Genomic DNA, 18,130 nt, shown 5'->3' with positions numbered 1-18,130 from the left:
AGATAGTTTCCTCTTTTCCCATAAGATGTCTTATCAGCTTTCACCCTGAGAAAACCATAAAAAGTCAGAAATGTTATGCAATAGTTCTCTAAGTAAAATACTACAGAGCAGGCTAGTCATCCCTAAAATTGATGTTGTTTAAAGAGTCAAAGTACATCATCCAACAAAATCAATATCCTATTAAGTTAGAAAGGATTCTGAATATCAAAGACCAACGAACTGAATAACTTAAAGTATAAGTACATGACCCAGGGGATTAATCACACACTGTCATGGTGAAATTAGGGCAATTCTTCCAATCATTAACGTTTTGCTTACAAAAATGTGCTTTTCTGTTTGTCTTTCTGCTAAATGATAACCGTTTTCAAGTTGAATCTCCTGATAAAAAGAGTTAAAAACAAGACAGGAGTTGTGCTGTAAAGGTCATACATGCTGCTTCAACATGAAATAGCCAAAAGACAAACAAATGAAAAATGCCTGGATTGTAAGAAGAATTTGTAAATATTCATTGGCAATCTGCAATGGGACACTTTAGAAAAGTTAATGCCCGCCTGTGTCCTGAGAATACTGTACCTCCTCCAGTTAACATGCTCTTGATTCTTAAGGACATGTTTGGATTTGGAATACGAGCCACTTGAAAAGAGTTAGGATAAGCTTTAAATTGGAAAACAGCCTGGTTTCAGGGAGTTGTCTACTTTAAAAGAAGATTTCATCCCTCAAGTTTTCTAATGTCAATCAATACATAAGCCAGTATGTGTCTGCTTAATAGTCATGATACAGTTACTCTCAAGAATAAACATTAACCAGGGGTTATCTCCAGAAGCAAAACACACACAGATTTCAGGATTACTTTGATTCAATATTAGGTCCACAAGCTTCTCATTCTCTAAAAATCTGATAGAAACAGTCCCATTTTCAGACGAGACTGATTATGACCTTTGAAACCTTGATGTAACCTGTTGGGCAGGGTCTGGAGCTTGGACCCTGCAGCTGATGGGAAGGGAAATTCTCCCACTGGATGGCCACTTTGGGCACCAACGTTGAGTAGACATAAGGAGACATGCGGAGCAGGCAGAACAATAAAGACAGCATGAACTGAGCTTGGAAATAGGAAGCTGGAAGGGGCCATGGATATAGATCAACTACTAGACCATCTTCATTGTACAGATGAGAAAATTGAGGCCAAGAACTAAAACTCCAATCCAAATCGTCAAACTTCCAGGTCTATGCACACCTCTCTGCTTAAGGACCAGTACTAATTTTCTCAGAAATCTAAATTCACCTGCAATTCCAGGGGCCTTCTTGGAATCTAAGGAAGTAGAAGAATATGACAACCTCCTAAGAGCAAACACTTTTCACTCCATGTTTGTCTGGGGAGCCACAGCCCTGGTCCACCAGGCCAGGGGTAGGGTCATTCCTTTACAGGCCCTCCCTGGAATTAGAGGCCTCCCTGGAGGCCAAGGCAAGAGGGAGAGATTTCTGGGCCTTTCCCCCCCCACAAGTCTCTGTCATTGTTTTCCTGGAATGTCAGAGACCTGAAGGATCAGCTAAGCAAGCAGTTGGATGCAGGCTGGCAATACCCCTCAGCCCCACACCAACCTCATCTCAGATCTCTCCTTCTACCCCTTCTTTGACCCTGGGCCCTTCTCTGCTCAGCCACCAGACCTCACTTCCACCACCACCCTAGAGAGGCCCTGTTCCTCTGCTTTCCCTCCCTTTTCCCCCCTCTCAGCCCTGCACCCCTCCCCAGCCCCATCCCCGCAATGGCAGGAGTTACCTGGAGGGAAGCAGGTGGGGTGGGAGGGAGGAGTGCTGGTCCCACCTGCTTCTCCCACATAAGGGCACTTAGATCAGTGCTTCTTAAAGCACTGGTCGCCGGACCAGCAAGCTTTGGCATCGCCTCAGCACTTGTTGGAAATGCAAATTCCCTGTTCCAGCCCAGACCTACCAAAATCAGAACTCTAGGAATGGGGCCGACAATGATTTCAACAAGCCCTGCAGGTGATTCTGAAGCTGGCTGAGATCGAGAACCGCTGTATTAGCACAAACTATCTCCCCGCTGCTCCCAGCCAGGGTCCCCCCATCCCCCCATGCGGATCCCCCCGGCCCGGGCCCCGCCGCGCGGAGCCGGCTCCTGAGCCTCGGCCACCGGGGTATGACGCGGTGTTGACTCACGCCGGTCAAGGACGGCGGCCCCGGCCAGCGCAGAGGCTCAGGCGAATCGATGGGGCCCTGGCGGCCCCGCGCTCTGCAGCGCAGCCGGCCTCCGCCCGGGCTCCTCCCGCCGCCTGGCACGCCCGGGGCTCGAACCTGCCCGGCTCGGGGTCCGCCCCCCAGCCCCACCCCACCCCGGCAAAGGCCCCAGACCACGTTCCAGCCGCCCACCCGCCGGCCGCGCCCAGAACCGGGCTCCCGGGACGCCGAGAGCAAGAGCCCCAGCGAGATCCAGCGCCCAGCACCGCACCAGGCACCCTGGAGGCGCTTTAGGAAAAGATGTGTCAGGATTTTTAAAAATCAAAGAAAGACGTCCGATGAGGTCAGTCGTCCCACGGACGGATTTATTTTATAGACAAATTACTCGTTTAAAAAAAATTGGCCATTTTTTTTTTACAGGGAACAATTCTATTTACACACGTTATAAACATTGAGATAAAGCACAGTATCTACACTCTACTTACATTTAATTAGCCTGCGACTTCTATAGTTCATCTGAGATTAATTTTAGTCATCGATGAGTCAGTTTCTGTTTGGACTGTACTATCCCCTTAACACCTTGGTCAAACAGGTACTAAGTGACAGTGCAAAACAAGCATTTAAGATTCTTATCGTATCTCTCTAGCCACCCCTCCATCTCTCCCTCTGACAAAAAGAATACACATCACCAATTCAAGAGCTCTGAAATGGTTTTGGATTTAAGGCAACAGTGTAAGAGTGTCATATAAAACTAAAGAATGTCTCCTTTTAAAATATTCCAAGGCTGCCTGAAATGTGGGCCCCTTTTCCAAGGCATACCTCTGGATTTGGGGTGCCCCTTTGTTTTTCCATTAAGTGAGATGTAGATACGGATTACAGAAAAGTCATTTGAGAAGATCCTATTAAAACCTTTAAAGTTATAATTTAAAATTTAACAACAGTTCAAAATTACTTTTTATAAATAGAAGTAACAACTTACTTTTTTTTAAAAGGGGGCGAATTTAACCACTGTGAGTTAAAGTCACTTTATTCAAGTGACACAGAGGCTTTGTTAAAAAAAAAAAAAAGTCACTTTATCAAAACAACCTAAAGTCAAAATTAAGATTTCAATGTGGGTTTCTTAATTACCCAGTACACACCAAATATTTTAGGTTTGCAGAACATCAGAAAATTAGTTCCCTTTCTCATATAGCTTTCCAGTTCTTCTATGAAGATTTTCTGTAGCAAAATGTCATTCCTGAGTCCATGCCAATGCCAGTGGTCATCATCCAGCATTAAAATAGCCTTTATCGCCTTCAATGTCCACTTCCTGATCTGAATCCTCTGAAATCTCTGATTCAAGGTCTTCCTGGGAGGCAGGGGAGGGCGAACACTGAGAGCTATCCAAAGCAGCACCTTTATTCTGCTCACTGGGCAAGTCTTGCCTCTGGTCGCAGGGATTGTCCAAACTTTCTAATTCTTCTTTTTTATTGCTTTGAGGGTTCTCCTGAATAAAGGAAATGAAAATGGAGATTGGTAGGATCATGAAATACAGAGGTGAGAGGCATAAATCAAAATGTCTTTTCATCCTGCCCTATCTTTTTAATTTTTAGTTTATCAAGTGTTTTCAGCTATAACCTTTTTATTCAGAAAATACATTCTTGTGCTTCTTTCTCACTTTGGAAAAACAGAAAAGTTCCTATCACATCAGACAAAGAAGAGAACAGTTCTTATCACATCAGAGAAAGATTACACGCTTGCCAGATAAGAATCAGTCAAGAGTATAAGTGTAAATGTATTATATCAATTGAACACCAATTCCGGTTACTTAACACAGACCCATTGTTTCAATATTCTTAAAAGTTTAAGGGGGAAAGAAAATCAGATCAGTACTGATATACCCTATCTTCTTTCTTTAAATATTTTAAATCTTACCAACTAACAGGTCTTCTAGAAATTTTAAGAATAAGAATGCTAAATGAATTAAAAAGAAAGTTTTTAAAATTATTAGAGTGGATCCTTTTTCATTCATTTTCTGGAGTCAATTTATAAACATTTACATGCAAAATCATGGCAAAGAAAAAGTGCAGAACTGGAAGAAATGTTGCCAACTGAGAAGGGAGACAATTAACTACAGTTTACATAAAATCTGGGGTAAATTTCTAGAAAATATTCCCACAGTACATAGAAACCACTATTCTAAAAGTCCTATTTTACATAAACTAAAGTCAAGCCTTTGACCAAGAACCAAATGAGTCAGTGAATTTTTGATCCTGTGCTTGCCTAAAATGGACAGAAACACTACTTAGGAACATTACAATATACTAAGTTTTTTTTAAAAAACAAGACTATAGAATAATATATTCACTAGGCATATAATTATGTAACAAATAGATGTACAAGGTCAGAAATGGACAGGGAATCTGCAAATATTAAATTTTGTCACAGTAATGAAATTACAGGAATTTTATTTTCTGTTTCAAAGTGTTCTTTCTTTGGGATACCATCTTGTTTTTAATGAAAAACTAATCCTCAATAAATTTTAAAATCTACATTGCTTTAAATTTCCCCACTCATTGTTTTAAAATATTTTATTATAAAATATATGCATTGGCAAATGACAATTTAGAAACTGTCAGACAACTTTGGAGAACCATACTCAAGAGTAGGACATCAAAAATGAATCTTTAGCTTTACGTCAATAGAGCTTCTTTAAAAGCTGAATTATTGTTAGCCTTTACTTTTTATCACATGTTGCATAACAAGGTCATTGGAAGAAAGACTGTTAGAAAGTTTAAGCTACTTTCCAAACAGGCTTGGATATTTTCTCACGTTTTATATTTCATTTTAGGAACTAGCATTAGACAGAAAATAATTTTTAAACTCTTTGATATTTAATTCTTCTAAAAAACAGTGCAAACAAGCTTAAAGGTGTTTGTTTCCTTATATTTACCCTTGAGTACTGCCTGGTTTTATTATGGCTGTGTAAATAAAAGAAACAATTTTCTCCCAAAGATAACTGCTTAAGTCATTTACTGTCAATTACTTTATCTTTCCTGCGTTAATTAGATAAACAACATATGGGATTTATAAAACAATTAGCTAGGAGTTTTACTAGCCTGTGTGTGAAAACCCAAGCATAATTGATATAGGAACTGCATTAGGTGCTTTTAGCATTACTGCCACCTGAGCAACTCATCCTGAATTTCAGCAAGACTATTTGCCTTTTTAATCAAGGTGAAGAGGTTAAATAGTCTCTCAAATGACTTTTGCATACAACCCATAACAGCCTCGCATTGAGATAACATGATAAAAAATATTTATTTCCATAGAAACAGAACCATGTCCATACCTGTTTTAGTCGTCTCCATTTAGCACGTCGATTCTGAAACCAGGTTTTCACCTGCAGAAAAGAGAGGAAGAAAATTTGCCACGAGCCCAGCATCCCGAGGGACTTGGGGATGAGGGGAGAAGCGGATGGGGGCTGTGGAGTGGAAGAGTTCTCCACCGGCTGGACAGCGCGTCGGGACGTGCTGGAGCGCACGGTGGTTCCTCGTCTCTCCTCGGCCTGGCGACCCCTGCCCCAGAAGCCTTTCCCCGGAAGAGGCCCCGGCCCCACGGGGTGCGCCCACCTGTCTCTCACTGAGCTGCAGCATCTTGGCCAGACGCTTCCTCTCGGGCGGGGAGAGGTATTTCTGGGTCTCGAACTTTTTCTCCAGCTCGATGGTCTGGTCGTTGGAGAACCTCACCTGGCCGCCTTTCCTCTTATGCAGAGGTCTCTGCAAGAAGGGGCTCCAAAGCAGGGGTTTGCCTGCGGGCAGGAAGAGCAGAGGTTGACCCTGGTGCTGGGGTGGCCTGGTCAGACCCCAGACCTGCCTGGCCCCAGGGTTACAAAGGGGGAGAGGGTATGCAGGAGGCCACCCAACCAGACACGTTCACATACACTGATCCATACATGGACCCAGCACACTCCCACCAATACACACACATACCTAGAGACACAACACACACAAACACCCAAAGTCACACACCTACACTGCATATGCACACAGACCACCCTTTAACACTTATGACACACACAAAATCATCACACCTATATAGCTATGTGCAAACACGCAAATCTTTTCATCCCCCAAAGAATGCTCACTACAGGCTGGGCTTAAAATACCATGACTTTCTTTCACCAGCTGTCGAATTTATACACAACTTTTTGCACCTCTAGGTCTTCTCCCTTGGAGAACCGCACTTTCCAAATGCCCTGGTGTGTGCGTGCTGGGGAGGAGCGGGGCTGTTACACTGCCAAGGCCTGGCTCCTCGGGAAGCACTTGGGCCTGCGCGCCCCCGCGAGGAGCCTCCAATCCTGGCCGGAGGGCGCTGCGGCCTCCTCTGATTTCACACCCGGCCCGCGGGGGCGGCCAGTTAAAGCCACCCCGTGGGCTATGGCAACATTTCCGTCAATGTGTTTCCTGTTGGTCTATCTCGAAAAACCCTTTGCTTCCTCCTGCGCGGTCCCGGCAGTAACCCAAGGAAACCCAGGGCGCGCTCTGTGAAAACGTTCGCCCCAGGCCCGGCTCGGCAGAGGGTCCGGCTCCAGCCCCAACGGGCGATCAGGGCCATGCTGGGCCGCGCAATGAAACCCTCGAGGCTGGAATAAAAAATATAACTTAAAAAAAAAAGAACTAAAATATAATCCCCCCTCCAACCCCTCTAACGGTGAGAAGGGAAGGGGAGGACTGAGCTAGAGGCTGCGTCATAATAATGATGATATTAAAATGTTAATTAAAATGTTAATTGTCTCCAGGGTCCCTACTGAAGCTGTCAATAACAGAGTTAATTTAAAACTCTGGAGGCGCCCCGTTTCCTTATTTACCCTAGGGCTTCAGACCCCGAAGGTGCCAAGGGTCGCCTACAGAGCGGACCACGGGTGACTTATTTGTTAGGCCGCACACTGACGGGACAAGCCCCGCAAGTACTAAATGCCCAGTGTGTCCGCGCTTCCCTTCCTAACTGGCGCCCAGGGTCTGCAGCTTCCTACTCCAAAGAGGTGTCGGTCCGTCCGTCCGTGGGTCCGCAGGCCTGCGCCTGAACGCTTTGAAAGCTAGCATTGTTTTTTCGAGATTTTGCTTGCGTCAGGCTTCAGACTGGTGCAAAACACCCTCGAAAAAAAAAAAAATAGGAAGCAACTGGTTATTTTAGCTGCCATAAGTCACATCCCACACAGAGGAAATGAACAATATCAGAAAAACGGATCCCGGCTATCAGAAGTCGAGTGTTTCCTGAATTTGTCTGTATTGAGGATGTCGATAAAATAATCAGCAGCGTACACTACTCCGGGGGAAGGGTCTGCTTCATGCAGCCAGGAAAGCACTTAACAGCTTCTGAAACCAGATTTACTCCTATCGAGAACTCAAGGTTTCCTGTATGAACGGAAAGGGTCAGGCTCTTTCACTGCACAAGCTTGTTGAACCAGGTCCAGCCCCATAACCACCCGGGCCCAGCAGCTATCCCTGCCTCACAGGGGACGGCCCGGGGCGCCGCGACACCCCCTTCCCTGTTCCTCCCGCCACGGGGGCCCCACCCCGGCGACACGCGCGGCCCACGGCTGCCCTCGGCCGCCAGACCCGGCGTCGGCGCCCGAGGTCTCCCCGGCCCGCGCGCCCCGACGCCTGCAAGGTGCAGAAAAACCAATCTGAGTCACTGTGCGGTCAGCATCGGCCGCGCGCCGCCAGGCCTGCGCCTCCCGACCCCGCGCGCACCCGAGAGCCGCTTTTCAATCGCTTTTGCCACAACTTTCTATTGCCTCCCCCTCCGCCCCCTCCGCCTCCCAGGCGCTGCCACCTGCCGGGTGGCGCCTTCCTCGCTGTTGCCCCAGCTCGGCCCCGCCGTGACCCCGGCCGCCTTACCCAGGGGGTCGTGGCGGAGCAGGGCATGCGTGTAGTCGTTCACCGTCCGCGGAAAGGGGTACAGAGGGCCCCCGAAGCCGCCGGGTCCGTAGGCGGCGGCCAGCGCGGCGGCGGAGTGGTGCGAGAAGGCGGGGTGGATCGGCGTGGGCTCGTACACCGGGGTCCGGTAGGAGGACACGAGGCTGGTGAAGGAGGAGTTGGGGGACGGCAGCGTGGGGGTGGGCGTGGGCGCGGCGGGCCCCCGGCCCAGGATGTCCTCGATGTAGAACGGCGTCGGGTGCGCGGGCTGCAGCAGCGGCGTGGGCGCATACAGCGGCACCCCAACGGCGCCCGCCGCCGCCGGCCCGGGGTGCGGGTACTGCATGGCTCCGCTGCGCTCCGGCCCCTCGGAGAGCTGCCGGCCCGCGCCGCGGCGCTACATTTATCCGCGCTCCGCGCTCCCGGCGATAGGCTCCGCCGGCCGCGGGGTGGGGCCGCGTTCGCTGGCCCCTTCCTGCCGCCCGGCCCTGCGGCCAATGGCGCGGGCCCCAGGAGCCGCCTCCCGCCCCCACCCCAGCCCGCCCCGCCGGCCGAGCTCCCCGCCCCCGGGACGCACTCGCTCCTGGGCTCCAGGGACCCTGCGCCGTCGCCGACCTCAGGCGCCGTCGCCGTTCGGTTCTCCAGGCACCCTGGCTGGGGACGTCCTCGAGAGAATCCCGGGGCCTCGTCCGTCGGGGGAGGCGCGCGGAAAGCAGCTGCCTGCGGCGCGGACTCAAGCCGCCTAGCCCCAGCCGGGAGGCACGTATGCCGAAGTGCGGGGACACTGTCCAGGCCCGGGCCCAGGGTGGCGGCAGCCGGCCCCAGGCGAGAAGCAGCGGGGCCGCATCTTCGCCGACCTGAGAGAACCGTCCCTGCTTGGTGCGCTTTCTGGAGTAACGGTCGCACTGGCTGTTTCCCCAGGCGCCTCCCGAGCTCATAGCGGAGAGTGCCCTGCGCTCCTAGGGCTGCTCCAAGGAGAAAGATCCACGACCCTTAGCTGCGTCCCAGAGGGGTGCGGACGACCAGAGTTCAGGTGCTCCACACTCTTGGCCGCTCCACCCCATTTCATTTGGGGACCCTGGACGCAGCCACTTCCCTGAGGATGGTGGCAGAAGCCGCTCCGGACAGGAATCTAGGGGAGGCCCGGGTCCTACGGCACCGAGCAGAGGCTATGCAATCTTCAATCCAATGGGAGCTGCTCCACGTCCCCTCTCTCTCCCCAGGCCCTGGGAGTCGCAGCTGCGTGCAGCCCGGTACCCGGTTTTGCACATGTTTTCTATTGAAGCTGTGGCGCTGGCTCGTGTGGCCTCCGCTCCGTGCGGCTCCACTCGCCTCTGGGGCAAGGGGGCATTTTCTTGATTGACGCCCTCCTGCGGTCGTCACACCTCGCGGTGAGCTGTTAAGGTCTTCCATTAATGGTGGAAATGGAAAGATTTCCCAGCTTTTTCTATTGAGAAATTAAATTTTCAAGTTGGGACTATTTCTGCAAAGGCAGCGGGACTGCGGTAGGAAGAGGCGTGGACTGGGAGCTGGACCGCCTGGGTTCGAGTTTCACTTGCACATTTTTGTTGAGCAGCTACTGTGTGCCAGCAGTGAACAAGACAGATGTAGTCCCTCTTCTCACGGAGGCAAGAAACACATTTCAACACAGTGACATGTATGTGCTAGGAAGGAGATGTGCATAATGATCTGAAACCTTATAACAAGGGGACATCACCTAGTTTGGGGACATTAAGGAAGGGAAAATCTTCCCCAAGGGAGTGATGTTTTACAGATGAGTAGGTGTCAACAAGCCTAGGGTGAGAGGAAGGAACAATCCAAGTCTAGAGAACAGCATGTGAGTGTTGTTAACTAATACAACTTTGGTCAAGTTACCTTCCCTGAGCTTTTCTCATCTGAAACATTTGGGACTTGGCCTAAAGTTCCCTGATCTTTTGGGAGTAGGGTCATCGGCATCTTTCAGAATCTAATGACAGACAAGAGCTACTAGTACAGACAGACTCAGAATTGTAATATGCTATCATTTGAGTTAAAGCATTAGGGGTGGGTAAGAATATATCTCTGTGTTTGCTCTGTTACATAAACTATCTCTGGAAGGATAACAAAAAAGTAATAACTTTGCCTGTCTGTGCAGACGGGGTGGGGTTGGAGGGAAATACCTTTTTAATATTTGGATAATTGAACCATATGGACGTATGACCTTTCATAGTATAAGTATGTGCTTGAAGAAGTGGTTGATTTTAGGTCTAGGGCAAGAAAAATACAAGGTGAGAGCTCAAAGACATCCTGTGCCAGAAACCCTGAAGAGAAAACAGAACGACCTTGAAAGGGCTTCCATTGGCCAAATTCAGGGTGATTTAAGCTTAAAAAATACATGAGACCAGCCTGAGCAAGAGCGAGACCCTGTCTCTACTAAAAAAATAGAAAGAAATTAGCTGGACAACTAAAAATATATAGAAAAAAATTAGCCGGGCATGGTAACACATGCCTGTAGTCCCAGCTACTCGGGAGGCTGAGGCAGAAGGATCGCTTAAGTCCAGGAGTTTGAGGTTGCTGTGAGCTAGGCTGATGCCACGGCACTCTAGCCTGGGCAACAGAGTGGGACTCTGTCTCAAAAAAAAAAAAAAAATACATTAGGGGTTATACCACTTTGAATATAACAATTCGCAAGTGTGTAATGTTACTCAAAGAGAGAAAGATGTGGGGGATGGGAAAGCTGGAAGAATGCCAGCTAACAGATGTTGCCAAATTGATAAAATAAAAAAATAATAATTCAAGAAAGAAAGAATCATTGGACACCATAACTAATGGATGAAATGTTGAGGATGGGGATTTTCACAAGGTCTCATAGTATCATCCCAATTAATTGGGTTCTGGATTTTAAAAATACTATAAAAGATATTTTAGGGAGTATTGGGGGAAAACTAAATAGGAAGTATATGTTACGTGGCATTGTTAAATTAATCTCCTTAGCTGGGTGTGGTGGCACCTGCCTGTAGTCCCAGCTTGGGAGGCTAAGGTGGGAGGATCATTTGAGCCCAGGAGTTCGAGGCTGCAATAAGCTATGATCCAACCACTGCTCTCCAGCCTGGGCAACAGAGCAAAACCCTGTCTCTTAATAAAAAAAATTTTAAATGCTGGGTGTGGTGGCTAATGCCTGTAATCCTATCATTTTGGGAGGCCAGGGTGGGAGGATTGCTTGAGGCCAGGAGTTTGATACCAGCCTGAGCAAGAGCAAGACCCTGTCTCTATAAAAAATAGGAAAATTAGCCAACCTTGGTGGTGCACACCTGTAGTCCCAGCTGCTCGGGAGGCTGAGGCAGGAAGATCACTTGAGCCCAGGAGTTTGAGGTTGCAGTGAGCTATGATGACGCCACTGCACTCTAGCCTGGGCAACAGAGCAAGACGCTGTCTCAAAAAAAAAAAAAATCTGTTAGATGTGATATTTGGTATTTTAGGTTATATTGGAAAATTTTAGGATTGGTATTTTAGGTTATATTGGAAAATGTCCTTGTTCTTGGGAGATGCAAGCTAAAGTATTTAGGGGTGATGGGTCATCATATCTGCAACTTTCAAATAGTTCAGTATACACACACATGTGCACACATGTACATACATATATACATATACACACATCTATGTATATTTACATATACGTATATATAAAGAGGGAGACAGTGCAGGTTCAGTTCCAGACCACCACATTATGCCAGCTAACTGTCATCTGAGCCTTCAGCAATTCATAACCATTTTGCTGGTAGAGTCTTGCCTCAGTGTTGATGGCTGCTGACTGATCAGGGTGGTGATTGCTGAAGGTTGAGGTGGCTGTGGCAATTTCTTAAAGAAGACAACAATGAAGTTGTTATCCTTTCACAGAAGATTTCTCCATGGCATGTGATGCTGTTTTATAGCATTTTACCCACAGTAGAACTTATTTCCAAATTGCGTCAGTCCTCTCAAACCCTGCTGCTTTATCAACTACATTATGTAATATTCGAAATCCTTTGTTGTCATTTCAACAATGTTCACAGCATCTTCACCAGAAGTAGATTCCATCTCAAGAAACCACTTTCTTTGTTCATCTATAAGAAGCAATTCTCCTGGCCAGGCACAATGGCTCACACCTATAAACCTAGCACTTTGGGAGGGCAAGGAGGGAGGATTGCTTGAGGTCAGGAGTTTGAGACCAGCCTTGGCACTAGCAAGACCGTGTCTCAACAAAAACTAAAAAATTAGCCAGGTGTGGTGGCACATACCTGTAGTCTCAGCTACTTGGGAGGCTGAGGCAGGAGGATCCCCTGGAGTTCGGGAGTTTGAGGTTGCAATGAGCTATGATGATGCCACTGCAGTCTGGCCTGGGCAACAGAGTGAGACCTTGTCTCAAAAAAAAAAAAGAAGCAGTTCTTTATCCATTCAAGTTTTGTCATGAGAGTACAGCAATTCAGCCACATCTTCATGTCGTTCTCTTGCTATTTCCACCACATCTGCAGTTACTTCTTCCAGTGAAGGCTTGAACCCCTCAGAACCATCCATGAGGGTTAGAATCAACTTCTTCCAAACTCCTGTTAATGATGATATTGTGACCTCCTTCCATGAATCGTGAATGTTCTTAATGGCATCTAGAATGGTGAATTTTTGCAGAAGGTTTTCAATTGACTTTGCCCACATCCGTCAGAGGAATCACTATCTATAGTAGCTACAGCCTTCCAAAATGTATTTCTAAGACTTGAAAGTCAAAATTATTTCTTGATCCATGGGCTGCAGAATGGATATTGTATTATCAGGCGTGAAAACAACATTCATTTCCTTGTACATCTCTATCAGAGCTCTTGGGTGATCAGGTGCATTGTCAATGAGCAGTAATATTTTAAAGGGAATCTTTTTTTTTTTTCTAAGCAGTAGGTCTCAACAGTGGGCTTAAATAATTCAGTGAACCCTGCTGTCAACAGATGTGCTTTCATCCAGGCTTTGTTGTTCCATTTATAGAGCACAGGCAGAGTAGATTCAGCATAATTCTCAAGGACCCTAGGATTTTGGGAGTCGTCAATGAGCATTGGCTTCAACTTAAAATTGCCAGCTGGATTGGCACCTAACAAGAGAGTCAGCCTGTCCTTCGAGGCTTTGAAGCCAGGCTCTAGCTATGAAAGTACTAGATAGCATTTTCTTCCAATAGAAGGCTGTTTCCTCTACGTTGAAAATCTGTTGTTTAGCGTTGCCACCCTCATCAGTGATCTTAGATCTGGGTAACTTGCTGCAGCTTCTCCATCAGCACTTGCTGCTTCACCTTGCACTATTATGTTATGGAGACGGCTTCTTTCCTTAAACCTCATGAACCAACCTCTGCTAGCTTCCATCACTTCTCCTGCAGCTTCCTCGCCTCTCTCAGCCTTCACAGAATCAAAGAGAGTTGAGGCCATCCTTGCCCAGGATTACGCTTTGGCTTAAGGGACTGTTGTGGCTGGTTTGAACTTCTATCCAACCTGCTTTCTCCAGAAGAGCAATAAGGTTATTTCACTTTCTTATTCCTGTGTTCACTGGAGTAGCACTTTTAATTTCCTTCAAGAACTTTTCCTTTGCATTCACAACTTGGCCAACTGTTGGCCCAAGATGCCTAGCTTTCACCCTATCTCAGCTTTCGGCATGCTCACTAAGCTTAATGATTTCTAACTTTTGACTGCAAGTGAGATAACTGCGACTCTTCCTTTCACTTGAACACTTAGAGGCCATTGTATGGTTGCTAATTGGCCTGATTTCAATATTGTCATGTGTCAGGGCATAGGAAGTCCCAAGGAGAGGGAGAAAGACGGAGACCACCAGCCGGTCAGTGGAGCAGTCAGAACACACACATTATCGATGAAGGTTGCCATCTTGTGTGGGCAGCTTGTGGTGCCCCAAAACAGTTACAATAGTAACATCAAAAATCACTGGTCACAGATCACCATAACAGATATAATGAAAAAGTTTGAAACAGCATGAGAATTACCAAAATGAGACACAGAGACACGAAGTGAGCACATGCTGTTCAAAAAAATGCTGCTGATAGACTTATTCAACTCCAGGTCACCACAAACCTTAAATTTGTAAAAAAAAACACAGCATCTCTGAAGCACAATAAAGGGAAGTGCAATAAAACAAGATGGGCCTATACAGAAAACTGAGTTTAGGTGAAAAGTATACAGGTGTTCATTGTACTGTAGTTCCAGCTTTTCTATAGGTTTAGAATTTGTCAATATAAAAACTGGAAAAATATGATTTTACAAGTTAAAAAATGAAAGCCCTTTTATTTTTTATAAAAGGTGAAATTTTTGAATTGTTTCTTAAGTGTGCATACAATTCCAGGTAGTGCCTTGCCTCTGGAAACCACCAGTAGAGGGTTGTTTGGGCATCATTGGTCCCTCCGTGAGTCAGTTCTGACATTGTCCCGACTCCACTGGTCATTATTCTCATCACTGGTCTGATGAATTCAGTGTGCTCTTCTGTGTTCCAAGGACAGGCTCTGGAGACAAGGAAAGGACGGTTATTATCTGAAATCCAAATGTGACTTCAAAAGTTATGTTTGGGTCTTCAAAGACTGGGACCTCAGTGAACTAAGCAGATAACTTCACTTATTATTTTTCTCATAAAATGTTTCCCTCTCATTTTTGTTTTTCTCCTTTTTCCTGCCCCTTCCACCTAGCGAGTAAGGGAGATAATTACTCCAATTCGTTTAACACCCTCACAATAAATCACTAGCCAGCCTTCACTCCCCATCTTCAGAAATAGTATGAGTTTATGGTACTGGTTTACTCTGTGCGTGACCCGGCCACCAGCCAAAAAGATCTAAATCTATAAACCTTCCAAAACTAAATATTAAAATGCTAGGGAAATAATCACTAATATAGAATTATTAAATGATCTCTAATAAAGGAAGCATCATCCCTTTGATTTAACCACAGACTCTAGGAAGCGGATGGAGATCTTAAAAGGCATTGATACAACATTCCAACTCAGCTACATAATCCTCACCAGCAAATTGAAGCACTTAATTCTGTTAAGCTATGTAACACTACCTTTTCTAAATCCAATCCTCAGATCCATGTTCACTTCGCTACAGTTAAAGAAAAATTACAACCACATTTGTGAATGTCACATTTATTGAACAACATAATTTTTAATATCACTTGTGTAGGTTTTATAGTTTGTTTTATTGTTTTAAAAGTCATTTGGGGCCCGAAAAGAACTAGATTTTTCCAAAGTTGTCCTTATGATTTTTTTTCACACAGTCAGAACTAATAAAACAAAACTGTTGTAGCTATTTAATTCAAAATCTCTTGGAGTTTCAATATTTTTTCTCTGCTGGATACTAAAACCAATAAAGCTACATGAGATTTTAATTATATTCTGAATTAAACAAGACTTTCTCCAAAAATTTGGCACCATTTATTTTAGTCATCACTATTGTGCAAAAGACCAGATTTTGTGAGAAGAGAAGGTGGTTCTCACCTCGAATTTATCTAGTAGAAATTTAGGTAAATTTTTGAAACTTCTTTTTAATATTTGAATATATTTAGAGGTAAAATTTGAAATTAGCTATAGCTTGAAGGCATCAATGGATTTTATTATAACAACTTGGTTCTATTTATACTTACACTAAAAGTTTTATTACCTTCAACTGTTGGGATGACTGAATCATTTATTAAATTATATACCAAGTCATTTTATTATATTTTATTTAATCTTTGACAAAATCTAATTAACTAGTGTTTCAGTGCTTTACTAACTTACGAAATACTAATCTGATCAAATAGACATTCTTTGTCCATGTTATGCCCGGGATCAGAGCCCTGAAATACATGGACAATAGGCACCATAACATCACTTTAGTGATGTTTTCTTTCCACATTTTACATACTACAATGTGCATATCATTATACTGTAATATGAGTGAATTTTACTGACCATGGAGCTTTAAGTAAAGCTTATGATATTATTTGCTCAATTTAAAAAGTGATGAAGAACTCAATAATAAAAAGAGCACACAATGCTTTAAACTGGCAAAAGATCTGACTAGACATTTCTCCAAAGAAGACATTAAGATGGCCAATAAGCACATGAAAAGATGCTCAACATCATTAGCCATCAGGGAAATGCAAATCAAAACCACAATGAGATACCACTTCACACCCACTGAGATAGCTATAATACATTTTTTTTTTAAAGTGTTGATGAGGATGTGAAGATTTGGAACACTCCTACTTTGCTGGTGGCAATCTAAAATGAAGCAGCTATTTTGAAAAACAGTCTGGCAGTTCCTAAAAAGGTTAAATATAGAGTACCGTCTCACCCAGTAATTCTACTTCTAGGAATATACCCAAGAAATGAAAATATAGGTCCACACAAAACTTGTTCACAAATGTTCACAGCATAATTATTCGTAATAGCTGAAGTGGAACAACCCAAATGTTCATCAGGTGATGAATGGATAGGTAAAATGTGGTATATCCTTTCATAAAATGGAATATTATTTGGTAATAAAAAGGAGTGCAGTTCTTATACATGCTACAACAGGGGTGAACTTTGAAAACAATTGTTTTCAAAAGAAGCTAGACACAAAAGACCACATACTGTATGACTCAATACCCTATTTCATTAAGTTCAGCCCCCCAAATCGACCTGGGCACTCACCCTCTTCTCCTTTCCTCCTTTAAGCTACTCCCACTTCAAGCATTCAATCCCTTCGTCCCTTTGCCTTCCCCCTTGCCTGTCTCCAGTGTGGCTCTTCCCTTTTTAGCTTGAGTGACTGAGTGGTTGGAGATAGCAGTAATCGAGACAGGAAACCCAGAAGGAACTAGCAAAGATTTAGGAAATGTATAGCTCTGCCCCTGCCGTCAATTTTTGTTTTTCCTCCACATAAGTCATGCACAATAGTATTTTGCTGTTTTTGTTTGTGTTGCTAAAACAGAATATCACAGACTGGCAATTTTATAAAAAGAAATTTATTTAGCTCACGGCTCTGGAGCCTGGGAAATCCCATACCAAGTTGCCAGCATCTAGCAAGGGCTTTCTTGCTGCATCATCCCGTGGGATAAGGGAGAGGGTGCAAAAGAGCAAGAGAGGGCTGAACTCGTTTTTATAACAAGCCCACTCTCACAATAATGAACCCACCCCTGAAATAACATTAATTCATTCGTGAGGGCAGAGCTCTTATGATCTAATCATCTCTCCGGGTCCTGCCTCTCAACACTGTACTGGGCATTAAGTTTCCAACCCATGAGCTTTGTAGGACACATTGAATCCATGGCATTTGTATAATTTATGAAGTTAAAAAAACAAATCAACCAAAGATTGTTTGCCTTTCAGCTTGGCAGAAGGAAAGATTTTTACAGCTATTTTTCTGGACTAGGCAAAATTTATTCTACTCCCCTCAAATAGAAAGAAGTTGAGAACTTACTGGACCAGGCATGGTACTCTAAATTGTAAAGGCAGTAGGTCATTTAATCTTCACAACCATAGGTTATATTAATAGGTATGATTATTAGCCTGGCTTTTTTTGTGGGTTTTTTTTTTTCCCCAAAACAAAACAGCAATAAAAAACAAAGGCTAAGAAAGAGTCAATGCCTTGCCCAAGGTCATAGAGTTAGGAAGTATCAAAGAAAGGTCCCTGCTAAGAGAGAAGGTGGGAGTTATAGGCTGAAAGCCCAACTCTGAGTATAAGGGGCTCTCTGGGTTTCTAGGGAGAAAGAGTCAGTTCTGTTTCTCTGAATGATAAGGCAAACATCTGGGTGGAGTGGAATATGTAAGAATTCCCCAGAGGGAATGAGGGCAAAGAATATGGACAAGAGCAAGAATAATCACCATGTTTACTGTGGCGTTGCTATGGTGACAGCAACAGCAGTAGTGATGGTGACAAGTGTCAGGATGAAAAGCAGCATCTCCTAAACTTTAATGGCTCATGGCACTGAGCCAGAGTTTGTTTGCGTGACTCTTCTCTTTCAGGGTCTTCAGGAGCAATGATTGTGGAGGTAGAGAGGAAGGATGTCACATAAAGAGTTCCAGCC

At 45.0% G+C, this 18,130-nt stretch overlaps 1 protein-coding gene across 1 annotated transcript; it reads right to left on the bottom strand.

Moving 5' to 3' along the window:
- Positions 1-2,542: 2,542 nt before the first annotated feature.
- On the bottom strand, positions 2,543-8,472 carry HHEX (hematopoietically expressed homeobox). Its single transcript, XM_069459946.1, has 4 exons — positions 8,076-8,472; positions 5,805-5,983; positions 5,525-5,575; positions 2,543-3,679 (listed from the first exon to the last, which is right to left on the bottom strand). The coding sequence occupies exons 1-4, from the start codon at positions 8,437-8,439 to the stop codon at positions 3,458-3,460; spliced, it is 816 nt and encodes a 271-aa protein (XP_069316047.1). The 5' UTR covers positions 8,440-8,472; the 3' UTR covers positions 2,543-3,457.
- Positions 8,473-18,130: the final 9,658 nt, after the last annotated feature.

The sequence above is a fragment of the Eulemur rufifrons genome, chromosome 28, assembly GCF_041146395.1.
Source record: "Eulemur rufifrons isolate Redbay chromosome 28, OSU_ERuf_1, whole genome shotgun sequence".
Lineage (NCBI taxonomy): Eukaryota > Metazoa > Chordata > Mammalia > Primates > Lemuridae > Eulemur > Eulemur rufifrons.
This window is presented reverse-complemented; position numbering and strand designations above follow the sequence as displayed.